The following is a 13,892-nucleotide window of genomic DNA, read 5'->3' as shown; positions in this document are numbered from 1 at the left end:
TATTCAAGCCCTAACTAGTTTGGTTCAGTGGATAGAGCGTCGGCCTGCAGACTGAAGGGTCCCAGGTTCGATTCCAGTCAAGGGCATGTACCTACTGGGGATGTGCCCGAGGCAGCTGATTGATGTTTCTCATCGATGTTTCTAACTCTCTATCCCTCTCCCTTCATCTCTGTAAAAATCAATAAAATATATTTTTAAAAAAGACTATTCAAAACAACATACCAAAACAAAAATAAATAAACTTTCTCTTTCATTTCCACTTAAGAGCTATAATTAGATTTACAACTAGATTTTTAAAAACTTAACCATGAAAAATTAGCTAGGATATAAAATTTTATTTAAAAAATACACCCACCATATTGGGGCTATACTTCCCAACAATACTACTTTTTGTTAGGAGTTTTGATCCACAAAAGAAAATAGACAGCCTAAATGTGGATTTACATGATAGAATGTTATTTTTCCAAAGGAACCCATGTTCTCTTTTTCTATATATTTTGTGCTGAAATTTTAAAAATAATATAACCAGCTAAAGAATGATTTGTTGATCTGTAAGATATCCACAACTTTTAAAGGAAGGAACCAAATATTATATAGTTACAGCTGTATTTAAAAGAATGTGCTAGTATTAATTGAAAACAAGAGTATTTCTTTCTTCTTCTTTTTCCAAATATGAAGGGGAGACAAACAATTCTATGACTATTAAATTTTTCTGAAGATTGAAAAAGGTTATATTCCACACATATGCCTATAATGCATGCTTGTTAATGGCATAAAGTCATGGATATTCATTGCTCAAAGGAGGCTCCAGATCTGCTAGTGAAAGCATTTCATTTTTAGTCCAAGAAAGTGAAATCTAAAAACATCAGGTTCTTGACTAAAGCCACACCATTAACTTGCAATAACACCTGGCTGCAATTCAGATGTTCTGACAAGTGTCCCTTATACAAATATGTATATGATTGTATAACTATATATATATAATCACAAATATATATAATATAACATAACATATATATATAATCCTATATAATAAAGGTTAATATGCAAATAGACCTAACAATGGAACGACTGGTCGCTATGACACACTGACTACCAGGGGGCAGATGCGCAATGCAGGAGCTGCTCCCTGGAGGTCAGTGAGCTCCCACAGGGGGAGCACTGCTCAGCCAGAAGCCAGGCTCACTGCTGGTGAGCACTGTGGCAGTGGTGGGAGCCTCTCCAGCCTGCGTGGCAGCACTAAGGAGCAGCGAGCCAAGTGGTAAGGAGCAGCAAGCAGGTGGGCGGTAAGGAGTGAGGGGTCCTGGACTGCGAGAGGGATGTGTGACTGCCAGGGGGAGCGGGCCTAAGCTGGCAGGCACACATCCCCCGAGGAGTCCCAGACTGCGAGAGGGCACAGGCCGAGCTGAGAGAACCTCCCCACACCAGTGCAAAAATTTCATGCACCAAGCCTCTAATATATAATAAAATATGTGTGTGTGTCACATATTTGTGTATATATTTTTGACATGGAAAACTTACTTTAAAAAAAGAACTGCACATTCTCTCTGGAAATCAGTCACTCTTATATTTAATGATGCAATCATTACTGCATCAAAAGGAAAGATAAAGTTTTGCTTAAGCATCACAGTGCTTATTAGAAGAAAGCAATGAAATGTTTATAGTGCTTCCTGAGGACCTCAAAACTATCATTGAATTACCTGGGAAAATGACTTTATGCATGCAAATAATTTGGGTTTGCTTTATCTTTTATTAAAAAATAGCTTTTGTTCCTTAAAAATATTGTATTTACTTCACAATTATAAGTTAGTTCATTGTTTTAAGCTTTATATATTGATTATATGACAAAGTATTACTAATCCAAAGATATCAATGAAGCAATGAGCATCATAAAGTATTTTTGATAACATGCAGAAATGGCTCTTTCTACATCTTTTAAGAATTAAGGATTTAACTTTACCATGATAGAAACAGCGGATAAGGAAATGTTACTCTTAATGAATATAAAAAGATTATCACAGGAAAAAATACATCAAATATAATCATACTATTTTCTCTACTTTATTTACCCCTACTATCCTGTAACTAATAAGATCATATATCATCTGAGATTATAACAAAACACTTAGTAACCATCCTCCACAAATAGTAGCTGTTATTAAAATACAGCAATAACTTTGAAAAAAACAACAGACATGTTATGTTCCTCAGAGAAATGTTATCCAGGCATTGTCTGGAGAATGTTTTATTATTCAATAATTTGTCTTAGGAGTCCCCAGTGATTTTAACTTTCACCTTTATAGATAAGCTGCCTTTCATAACTGATATAAAACCATGACTACAGGGAAACAGCCAGTTTAAATTTGTAACACACATAAAATCCAACTTAATTTCCCAAATAAGCATTTTATAATTACAGAATAAGAAAAACACTGGAGAGGTGGACATTACTATTTCTGTTTCCGGGTAGCATGCTCCCTGCTTGAATGTTACTCCATAAAACAGGAGCAAGGGATTATGTTCTACAAAGAATGATGATGCTCAGTCTTGAGTCCTTCCTGGAAAATTGGAAGATGAAAAAATATATATCTTCATATCTTCCTCTTTTTGTAGCATGCTGTTGGAATTTTTAAATTGACAATTTCTTCTTCCCCCAAGAGGATGCTTAATAATAATTTGTTTACTCTTTGTAAATTGAATGTAGTTAAAGAAGAAATTCTGACTCCTCTTTTGAGACTTGCATGTGTATGTGATGAGAAGGAAAATGGTGGGTTAATCAAACTCTTCATCTCAATGACATGTAAAAACAGTTACTTCAACCTAAAGGTTCATATCATTAAAAGTACAAGAAAATTTGTGGAAAAGAAAAAATAAAAGTTATCTTTATTTTTAATATACAAAAGCTTACAGCATAGACAAGTTTTTTAGAAAGTAGTCACAATGGGGTTCCTTTGAAAGTTGTTTTTAAGCTAATGTGTATTTAAAATGGGTATCTATATATATATAAAAAGCCATCAACCAGATGCTGTAACAACTGGAATGCTGTAATGACTGGAATGACTGGTCGCTATGAAGCCTACTGCAGCCAGCAAACCAGCTCGATCTGGGGTTGGGGCCGGCTGGCCAACCTCCCTCAGCCCCTCCCCCCACCTGACCTGCCCCTGATTGGCCTCTCCCACCCTGATCAGCCCACAGCCACTCCCCCCACAGCTGGCCCTGCCCCTGATTGTCCCCTGTACCCCAATAGGGGGTGGGGCCAACTAGCCAACCTCCTGTAGCCCCTCCCCCAGGCAGGCTCTGCCCCATGGGCCCCCACCACCCTGATCGGCCCACAGTCCCTCCCCCCAGCCAGCTCCATCCCCAATCGCCCCGCCCCCCCCCCCCCACACACACACACCAATCAGGGGTGGGGCTGGCTGGCCAACCTCCCAAGGCCCCTCCCCCAGCCACTGACCCTTAATGGCCCCCCCAATCGGGGGTGGGGCCCAGCGGCCAACCTCGGGCTGTCTCCTCCTCCGGACAGGTCCAGCTTCAATCCGCCTGATTGGGGCTGGGCCGGCCGGACCCCTCCGGTGCATGAATTCGTGCACTGGGCCTCTAGTGTATTATAACTGTGCAAGGAAGGATGGAAAGTTATGTGTCAATGTATAGTACATTAACTGTTCAGATGTTGGAGTTAAGAAAGTCTAAGAACCAAGCTTTGTTTTCTCACTGATCACCCTTAACACTTCCATCCCTCCCCTCCCTCCCCCCCTGCAGAATCCCCTGCTCAGGCTGCCTACTGTGTTAACATTTTGGGGGAAATATACTAGTATTCCAGAAACAAAAAGGAAAAGAATGGAACTGGGTTGACTTGAAGTATTTAAATGCTATCTGATACAACAACCTATACAGATCACCTGAGTATGCTAAAATTCACCAAAAAAGGAACAGAAGAATTTTTGCCTGCTTTCTGGGTAACAAAGTTTGCTGCCCCCAGAAATTAGGTTTACAAGTCTCATTGCTCCCAGAGGATACAGGCCTCTCCAGTTCACAGTGTCAATCCACATGGATGCACTCATCAGCAGACACACAGTGCTGTGACTGTCACTAATTGTTTTCCGTTTTAAAGTATACAATAAATACATCCTTTCTCGGGCAGGCTGTAGTCAAAGACAGCGCTCTCTCTCTCTCTCTCTCTCTCTCTCTCTCTCTCTCACACACACACACACACACACACACACACACACACACCTAACGACTAAAAATAAGTAAAACCTGCACAATACAAATTTGAAACATTGGAGATGGAAATGACATTGAGGAGAAACAGGAGGCCAAGTTTTATTTTCTTCTTTGTCTTTTTAAATTTATGGCAACACCTTTTACCCCTTCGTTGTCTTTTGGTCACTGAGTACAATCTGGAAAAGTGTGGGTTCCAGGTCACTCTCACTCACCAGCTCCAGGCCTGCCCTCACCCACACTGCTACTCCTGGGGACTGGGGGTTATTACTTGTCCAATTCTGCGTGGCGCAGCACCCTGACTCCTTTGTGTGCCATACTCATTCAGGTCAGCCTCCCTACCTAGACTTTTCCCTTCCTCATTCCACAAAGGTGCAAGATAGAGCAACGTTCTGTTTTGGTCTTATTTTTATTTTTCCAAACAAAAAGAAAACCTGGGGCCTTGCAGCTTTTGCTCGGGGAGCCTAAGCTCTTAGACCACCGCACCCCCAGATCAGCTCAAGACTCTCCCGAGTTCACTTCACCGGCCTGGGTCAGAACGGGCAGAAATCTTCCTGCTCAGCAAGTTAACTTGTCCTCGGCGGGGAACCAGCGGCCAGGGTAACGGGGTGCCAGCAGCTTCTCCCGGGGGCTCGGGGGCGGGGAGACCCAAACAGCAAGGTAGGGGGTGGGATGCCCCGCCCTGGCTTCGGGAGAGGCCGGCGTGGAGCAGGCGCCCTGGAGCAGGGTCTTGGGGGTCGCCGGAACCGTCACGTGTTCCCGAGGCACCTCTAATTCCCCCCCCCCCCCCCGCGCTCCCCACTCCTTCCTCCCCACCGCCACCTCCAGGTCTCCTCCAGCTGCCGCCGCGCCCGCGCTCAGGAGCCACCGCGGTCTGCTGAGTTCCCGGGAGGCGAGGCGCCCACAGCGGCCGGGGCACCCCGAGGTACGGCTTCAGCCTCTCCCGCTGCCCCTTCCGCGGGGGTGGCCTGCGGGGAAGGGCGAGTCCCGCGGGGCTCCGGGAGCCGCACCCGATCCCGGGTCCTAGGGCGACGTGTGGGCTCCTTAGAAGGCGGGGTGGGGCAGCCCCAGGCGGCGGAGCAGGAACAGTCGGGGTTTGGGTGGCGGAGCAGGTGCTTGCTGGGCGGGAAAGGCGAGCGGGGGCAGGACGGGGCAGCATTCTTTCGAGCGGGGCAGGTACTCACCCGCGTGGGAAAGGCACGAGCCAAACCCCGGAGGAGCGCGCGTGGGATCCGTGCGGGAGCCGGGGCGGGAAGGAGTAGGGGCGGGGGCATCGGGGAGGACAAAGCTCTCGCCCTCGGCGCGGCGAGCCGGGTGCCGCCGCTGCCCCACTAGCGTCCGTGGTGGGAACGGTGTCCCCGGCCGGTGTTCAGCCCGAGCCGCCATCCACCCCGCCCGGCTCGGGGCGGCCGGCCGCCGCGCCTCCCGAAGCTGGCCCGCCACCCGGAGGCAGCTGCGCCCCCAGGTTTGCGCTCGGGTTTGCAAGGGGGCCTCCTAGGACAAATGCTATCAATAACATCCATCCATACACCTCGGATGACAGACACAGGGCATTTTATCCCCAAATGTACCGACCTTTAGCTTATCATGGAAAGAAACGCACCCATTCATCATGTGGGAGCGAAGCCAGGAGACTTTGCCAGAGGCCAGGGAAATAGCCTGGAGCCCTCTCAAGCAGGATGGTGCAGCCCGAGTGCATTTTAAATGTTGGGTTTCTCAAGGGAAGAGAAACTCTGCTGTTGGAACAGAGGGGAGAGGGTGGCGCGTGCCTGCCTGTTCGTCAGCGGAGCAGCAAGCAGAGCCGAATTTATCCTTCCAATTCAAGATTTTTTTTTTTTTTTTTTTGCCAGATTCTGGCTTTAAAAATAAATCGTGGGGAGATTTGAGAACCTGGAATCTCACCATTGTTTCAGGATCACAGCAAAATAAGCCAGAGCCGATATTTTATCATTGTTAGAGGGGACATTTACATTTACTTTATCCTTTTGTGTGAATGGCACCCTTTGTGAGAAGAAAGATGTGCATTTTCATTAGGCAGGAAATGAATCTAATAAGCATTATTTAAATGTACAAGCTAAGCCTCTTAATATCCTTTGAGCTCCCTGCAGTTCCTCCTATTATTCTTTCTGAGAACTATCTACTTAACATACTTAAAGTCTACTCAGGAGATTTCATTTGTCTTGTTGACAGCTATAGGTCAAACTTTTTATTTAAAAATTACAATAAGTCTTTCCAAAGACACTGCTTTTTAAAAATTGCCACAATTTGATAAAGAATTTATTTTTTTCACGTTTTACTCAGATGATTCAGGTTTGATGTTCAGCCTGGTAATTCAGGTGGTGGGAGATAAAATTAGATGTAAAAGAGAAGAACAGTATCTCTTTATTTACACATTATTTAGCCACCATAGTGATTTCCCACAGTCAATATCAGATTTCTTTTCAAATAACATTTCATTTTGAAAACATTTTCTCTTTGGTTATATTTCACATTTTCTCTAGGAATCTTACTTTTATTTTGCATAAAATATTTATGTTGTATAAAACTCTACCACGTTCATTCGAACACTTGTTGAAACCGGAGAATTATTCTACAGACTGGCATTTCCATTATAAGTTTGCTTATTGTACTTTTCAGGAAAAAGGAAGCGAAGTGGCAAGTTTAACGAAAGAAATTCTTTGTGCTTTTTTTTCTTCCATTTTAGAGTGGCGTGTGGTAGGCAGTTAGACAGACGTGCGGAATAAAAGGACCAGAGGTCAGGCACAGAAAGTCACCGGGCGGAAAGCCCCTGGTGCATAGCAACTGGGAAAACAGGGACCTCCTCCTCAGGGTAACCTTTCCTCCCCTAGGTGATGGCTGGTCCATCTGTCCCTCTCCAGACCACTCCTCCCCTGGCTTGTTGCTAGCCATTCAGTTTAGGACTCCCCCCCCCCTCCCCCCCCCCCCCCCCCCCCCCGTCGTGGGGGTGAACAAGGGGGCCAGAGAATAGCCCTTAAGTACTAAGCCCCCAGGACAATGAGGCTCTGACTCACATCAAATACATCTAGGCCTCAGTTGTGTTTCAGCTCCAGGCCCAGAAAAGCAGCAAAACCAGACAAGTGACCCAAGGGCTGACCTCAGAAGCAGGTGCATTGATTAATGACCCCTTGCCCTGGCACCTACCAGTCAATGGAGAGTGATCCTGAAAGGACACACCTAGAAAGCTAATGAATATTCTATTGAGACCCTCCCCTGGGACCTCCCCTAAAATTTCCACCCTTAAAAGCCATTAGGACAGAGGACCCAGCACTCTCCCTCCAGGGTGTGTAGGCCCTCACCTTTCCCCCTCCTCTTCCCTTATACTGTTACCCTTCTCTCTCCCAAAGCTCCAAGGGGCCCTCTTTTGCCTCTGGAACTTGTTTCCTGAGCCCTTTTCTTCTACAGCTCACTTCTTCTACCTCTGTGACTTTTTAAAGGAATGTTCTCTTATAGTTTGAGTCTTGGCTCTGAATTCTTTCCTAGTCAGAACGCAAGTACCCAGATTGCTGAACCCAGGTCAGATCTGACCCCACCAATCTTACACCTGGTGCCATTCTTATTGCCAACAGTTCCTCTACCTTAGATTTTCAATTTCCCTAATGCTTAAAATACCCCCTGGCTGTAATGAGGCACTTTTAAAGAAACTGCTTAGCATCCTCTCATTTGCAATATCCATTACTTAGTTGTGAGAAGTCCTTCATTGGAGCAAAAATCCACAGAATGCTCATTTAGGGCAGAGCATATCAGGTATTTTATGTGTGTATGTTTGTGTGTAGGAGGAGTGGGGTTAGAGAAAGAGCAGGAGAAGATTGTTTGCATATCACACCAAAACAAAGTGAGTTAATGAATGTTGGGAGAGATATAAACATAAGAAAAAATGATAATTTATTAATCTACCTATAGATAAGTATCCATTATATTTGGGAACAGTGCAAGTGGCCATGCTGTAGTGAAAACAGTAGGTCACTGGCAGTTAGGAGAGTGTCACTCACTCACTCACTCACTCATTCATTCACCAATCATCTATTTAGGGCCCTTTATATCTCAGACACTTGCAATCTGCAATGTAAACTTTAATTAATCCCTCATCAAATATTCCTCAAATAGTACCTTGTATTAGTTGTTTTTTTATTAGTTGTTCAATTAATGCTAGTTGAATGATTAAAGAAAGGAACAACTAACCTTTCTTACCTATTCATTAACAAAAGGGACCTCCTCTTTAAATTATATATAGATTAGTGTCTTTTAGGGAGGCAAAAAGTGTTGTTATCCTCAGTTTTTCCTATGTTCATTAAATCCTCAGGATGGCATTTCCTTCTTCTGCTTACTAAAAAAAAGCTGTAATTTTATAATTGAATGAATTCAATACTTTTTATGTGAATACTAGAGGCCCAATGCATGGGATTCATGCACTGGTGGGGGGCGTGACCTGCGGGGATCGTTTGCAGTGGGAGCGCCACTCATCCCGGTCAGCTGAGCGGAGCTCCCACTGTGTGGGCACACTGACCACCAGGGGGAAGTCCTGCGTTGAGCATCTGCCCCCTGGTGGTCAGTGCATGTCATAGCGACTGGTCGATCAGTTGTTCTGGTTGTTCCACTGTTGGGTTGCTGGGCTTTTATTATATAAGATATTTAAAATAGGAAAGGTTTAGGGACAAACTATACAATCTGATGTACTTCTTTTTCATTTAAATAAAAGCATGTTGTAAATATGTTTTGCTAATTTTGATTTATGTTGCTTATGTGATAGCCTTTATCAATCAAGGTATCTAATTTAAAATTTTAAAGTGTTAAACTATCACATTTGTCCATGTAGACTAATTTCAGTGAGATAGATAGATATATATGTGTGTGTGTGTATATATATATATATATATATACACACACACACATATATATATCACTCTTAAGTTTGATCTTTTCAAAAAAAAAAAAAAAATATATATATATATATATATATATCCATGCATACACATGTGCACACACACACACACACAGTCACACACACACAGAGTCATACTCTAACCTGAATTTTCCAGTATTGCCAGGATGATTCATTTCTGATATTTTAAAGCTGGGGAAATGAAACTATTCTGAAATGATTAGTAACAAATATACTTAGCATCCTCTATTAAGCATCATTACTATCCAGGTAGCTGCAGGGAGGCCGTAGTCTAGTAATGTGATGAATAAGATGATTCAGTAGGCCTTACGAGCCACTTTTATACCAGTTATACTTTCTCACTTGAGGTAATATCAATGTAAATTACTGACTAGGATCTAAGAATAAATGAGTAAGATCCTGGGTTTTTTAATTAATTTATCTTTAAAGGGATGTAATTAGCTACCAGAGAGTAATTCAGTCAACATAGAATCGGTTGTAGATGTGAAAAACTTAGTTTCAATCTTTCTCATAGCACAATGGTGCCTATTTGAAACTTGCTGTATGTAAAACTAAAGTTAAAGTTATTTATAATGAATGTATGTACACAATAGGATTTCCTGTTTGGAAATGTATTGGACCAAGACCTATAAGTTGAAGATAATAGTACTTACTGTTAATTTAAATATCTATGTATCTTTATAATTTTAAGTATAATTATCCAACTTAAATCTGGCAATAAGTAGATAAATATATATTGCTTTCTAAGACACATATATATCAAGGTCTCTATAACAATGTATATTCTTCAGAATGAACTATTGCTGTCTTGGGTGGGAAATTTTTATTAAATAAGAGTACTTACTTTTTTTAAAGTGGAGGAGGAGTTCCTTTTAATTTTAAAGTTATATTATATACAGTTTTGTACTTCATCAGGAAGTACTGTCAAATCTGGTATACAACAGTAAATAAGTAATACCATTGTAATATTAATAATATAATCTTAGTTTCCTTTCAAATAAAAAAATGAGGTGTTATGTTAGTATAACTGCTACATTTGACTTTAATATATAATATTTTCCTTAAACAATATGAACTTATTGAATTTCTTTAAAGATAAAATCTAGCCCTGACTGGTTTGGCTCAGTGGATAGAGCGTGGGTCTGAAGACTCAAGAGTCCCAGGTTCGATTCCGGTCAAGGGCATGTACCTTGGTTGCGGGCACAGAGTGTGAAGGAGGCAGCTGATCGATGTTCCTGTCTCATCAATGTTTCTAACTTTCTATTCCTCTCCCCTCCTCTCTGTAAAAAATCAATAAAATATATATATTTTTTAAAAAGATAAAATCTATTTTCAATTTCTAACAGGTAAATTTTGTTTTTAAAAACACCAGCAACACTGCTGGTCAGTGGCTGTGTTAATTCATGAGAATCTGGCATATCTCAAGGACTGAGAATTGATCATAGAATGTTTTTGCCATCCAGCATTGTGCTCACATAGTCAAAAGTACAACTTGATAAACATTTATTGAGTGTCTACTGTATACACGTAGGTACAGAGTGTTTCTGCACTCAAGAAGCTTTAACAGTTTACGAACTAGACCATATTTAGGATGCTAGGTTTTTATTTGAATTTTGTATTTTCTCATAAATATTTATTTAACATCTGCAGTGGTGAAGTTCCTGTGCCATGTATTATGGTAGATACCTAGGTAAGGGACAGTTTCTGCTTTTCTATTGCTTAAAAATAAACAAGGTAGATGGTTTGCATTATAATTGCAATGCAAACCAGATTGTGACATGTAGCATCAGACAGTTATAAACAGAGCATTATGTGGGTTGGGAAAAGGAGAGCACATTCAATTGAGTAGACAAATGAATACTCTAGGATAGGTCTCTTTAAGTTTGGTCTTGATTCAAGTAGGAAAGGAAGGAATGTTTAAGGTAGGTTATATGACTACACCAGGTATTAGGTACCTTGACTGGAGAAGAATATTACTGAGCTACTGCAAATTGAGTATCTGAAGTTCTTATCTACATCTGCCTTTTCCTTGCCTTACATTATTTCCTACATTAATTTTGAAAACCAAGTTTGTTATTTTAACACAAGTTAATATCCCATAGAAGTGACTATAGACTTAAACTTACTGTATTTGTTATTGGCTGAAATTTGCACCGCACTTGGAACCAATTGAAGACCTCACTAAACATCCTTAAGAGGTTCATAAGATAATGGGAGCAAATTGTAAAATGTACTTATCCTCTCAGTGGATTGATTTATAGTAGTCATGTAATTTTTTTTCAAGTTGCTAACTAATGTCTTTTTATTCCAAGCAGGACTATACTATGGATTTAGAGCTCCAGGATTATTATAACCAGACACTTGCCACAGAGAACAATACTGCTGCCCCTCGGAATTCCGATTTCCCCGTCTGGGATGACTATAAAAGCAGTGTAGATGACTTTCAGTATTTTCTGATTGGACTCTATACACTTGTAAGTCTTCTTGGTTTCATGGGGAATCTGCTTATTTTAATGGCTCTCATGAGAAAGCGTAATCAGAACACTACAGTAAACTTCCTCATAGGAAATCTGGCCTTCTCTGATATCTTGATTGTGCTGTTCTGCTCACCTTTCACACTGACCTCTGTCTTGCTGGATCAGTGGATGTTTGGCAAAGTTATGTGTCATATTATGCCTTTCCTTCAATGTGTGTCAGTTCTGGTTTCAACTTTAATTTTAATATCAATTGCCATTGTCAGGTATCATATGATAAAGCATCCTATATCTAATAATCTAACAGCAAACCATGGCTACTTCCTGGTAGCTACTGTCTGGACACTAGGTTTTGCGATTTGTTCTCCCCTTCCCGTGTTTCACAGTTTTGTGGAACTTCAGGAAACTTTTGGCTCAGCATTGCTGAGCAGCAAGTATTTATGTGTTGAATCGTGGCCATCTGATTCATACAGAATTGCTTTTACTATCTCCTTGTTGCTAGTACAGTATATTCTGCCCTTAGTTTGCCTAACTATAAGTCATACCAGTGTCTGCAGGAGTATAAGCTGTGGATTGTCCAACAAAGAAAACAAATTAGAAGAAAATGAGATGATCAACTTAACTCTTCATCCATCCAAAAAGAGTGGACCCCAGGTGAAACTCTCCAGCAGCCATAAATGGAGTTATTCATTCATCAGAAAACACAGAAGAAGATACAGCAAGAAGAAGGTATGTGTGTTACCTGTTCCAGCAAGATCTCCTCAAGACAATCACTCAAGCACACTTCCAGAAAACTTCGGCTCTGTGAAAACTCAGCTCTTTTCATCTAATAAGTCCATACCAGGGGTCCCCACATGCTTTGAGATGAAACCTGAAGAAAACTCAGAGGCTCATGACTTGAGAGTAAATCGTTCTATCATGCGAATAAAAAAGAGATCTCGAAGTGTTTTCTACAGACTGACCATATTGATATTAGTGTTTGCTGTTAGTTGGATGCCACTCCACCTTTTCCATGTGGTAACTGATTTTAATGATAACCTTATTTCAAATAGGCATTTCAAGTTGGTGTATTGCATTTGTCATTTGTTAGGCATGATGTCTTGTTGTCTTAATCCGATTCTATATGGATTTCTTAATAACGGAATCAAAGCTGAGTTGCTGTCCCTGATACACTGTCTTCATATGTCATAATTCTCATTGTTTCCCAAAGAAAGAACAAATGTTAGGATAATCTAAAATACATTCATGATAACTTTGTGTATATAATAAACAAGTTTTATTAATTTATGAATTTAAATTATGTATGAGTTCTGAACTTGAATGTCAGTTCATAGTACATATATGAAAGATAATTTTGTGTTACAGTACAATGAATTCATTTAGTTGTATAATGTCAGTGTCAGTCCAATCTGTGATTTCATCTTAAAAAGTAGTTATATTACCTTTCTTTTCCCTTTGCCTTATAAACAAGTGCATTGTATTTTTTGTTTAAAATAAAAATTGTATTTACCAACTCAGTATTTTTTGTTTCAAATTATAAAAAAATATTTTTCCTGAGGAACATTTAATTAAAAATGTGAGGGATATCTTCTATCTCTTGATCTTCATTTCCATTTCATTGGCTTCTTTTTTAAAAAACATTTTTATTGATTTCAGAGAGGAAAAGAGAGAGAAACATCAATGATGAGAGAGAATCATTGGTCAGCTGCCTCCTGCACCGCCCCTCCTGGGGATTGAGCCCGCAACCCTGGCATGTGCCCTTGACCACAATTGAACCTGGGACCCTTCAGTCCGAAGGCCGACACTCTATCCACTGAGCCAAATTGGCTAGGGCTATTTCATTGGCTTCTTAATGTTTGGTTTGTGAATATACAGAAAATGTTTAGTATGCCCAGCAAATCATAAATAAATGACAGATGTATGCCCAAGTCAGGATTACAACTGCAGACATTGGGGACAGTTTTAGAACTCTTATAAGAATGTGTTTATCTCCTATTATTGATAATTGCTCAAATTGTCAATTTATCTCCATTGTCCTAGTAATACACAATTAATTTACCAAATAGAAATGGATTTTAATTTTTTCTAGACTTATACCACAGCATTAACACTTTCAAGTGAAGATTGTTTTCATATACATCTTTTATATTCTAAAATGTGAAGTATGAATGGTATCTGTACTTCCAAGTATTGAATACTTTTAAAGAATACTTAGTGTCCACAGGGAAAAAAGTTAATTTTTTTTGCGGGACAAGATATAGAATGATTAATATAAT

At 40.7% G+C, this 13,892-nt stretch overlaps 1 protein-coding gene across 1 annotated transcript; it reads left to right on the top strand.

The window, feature by feature from the left end:
- Window positions 1-5,044: 5,044 nt before the first annotated feature.
- On the top strand, window positions 5,045-13,013 carry NPY5R (neuropeptide Y receptor Y5). Its single transcript, XM_036314665.1, has 2 exons — window positions 5,045-5,146; window positions 11,458-13,013. Exon 2 carries the CDS (start codon window positions 11,467-11,469, stop codon window positions 12,805-12,807), a length of 1,341 nt encoding a protein of 446 aa, XP_036170558.1. The 5' UTR covers window positions 5,045-5,146; window positions 11,458-11,466; the 3' UTR covers window positions 12,808-13,013.
- The last annotated feature ends 879 nt before the right edge of the window (window positions 13,014-13,892 follow it).

Source organism: Myotis myotis, unplaced genomic scaffold, assembly GCF_014108235.1.
Source record: "Myotis myotis isolate mMyoMyo1 unplaced genomic scaffold, mMyoMyo1.p scaffold_m19_p_6, whole genome shotgun sequence".
Classification (NCBI taxonomy): Eukaryota; Metazoa; Chordata; class Mammalia; order Chiroptera; family Vespertilionidae; genus Myotis; species Myotis myotis.
Note: the sequence above shows the minus strand (reverse complement) of the source record. Positions and strands in the feature narration are given on the sequence as shown.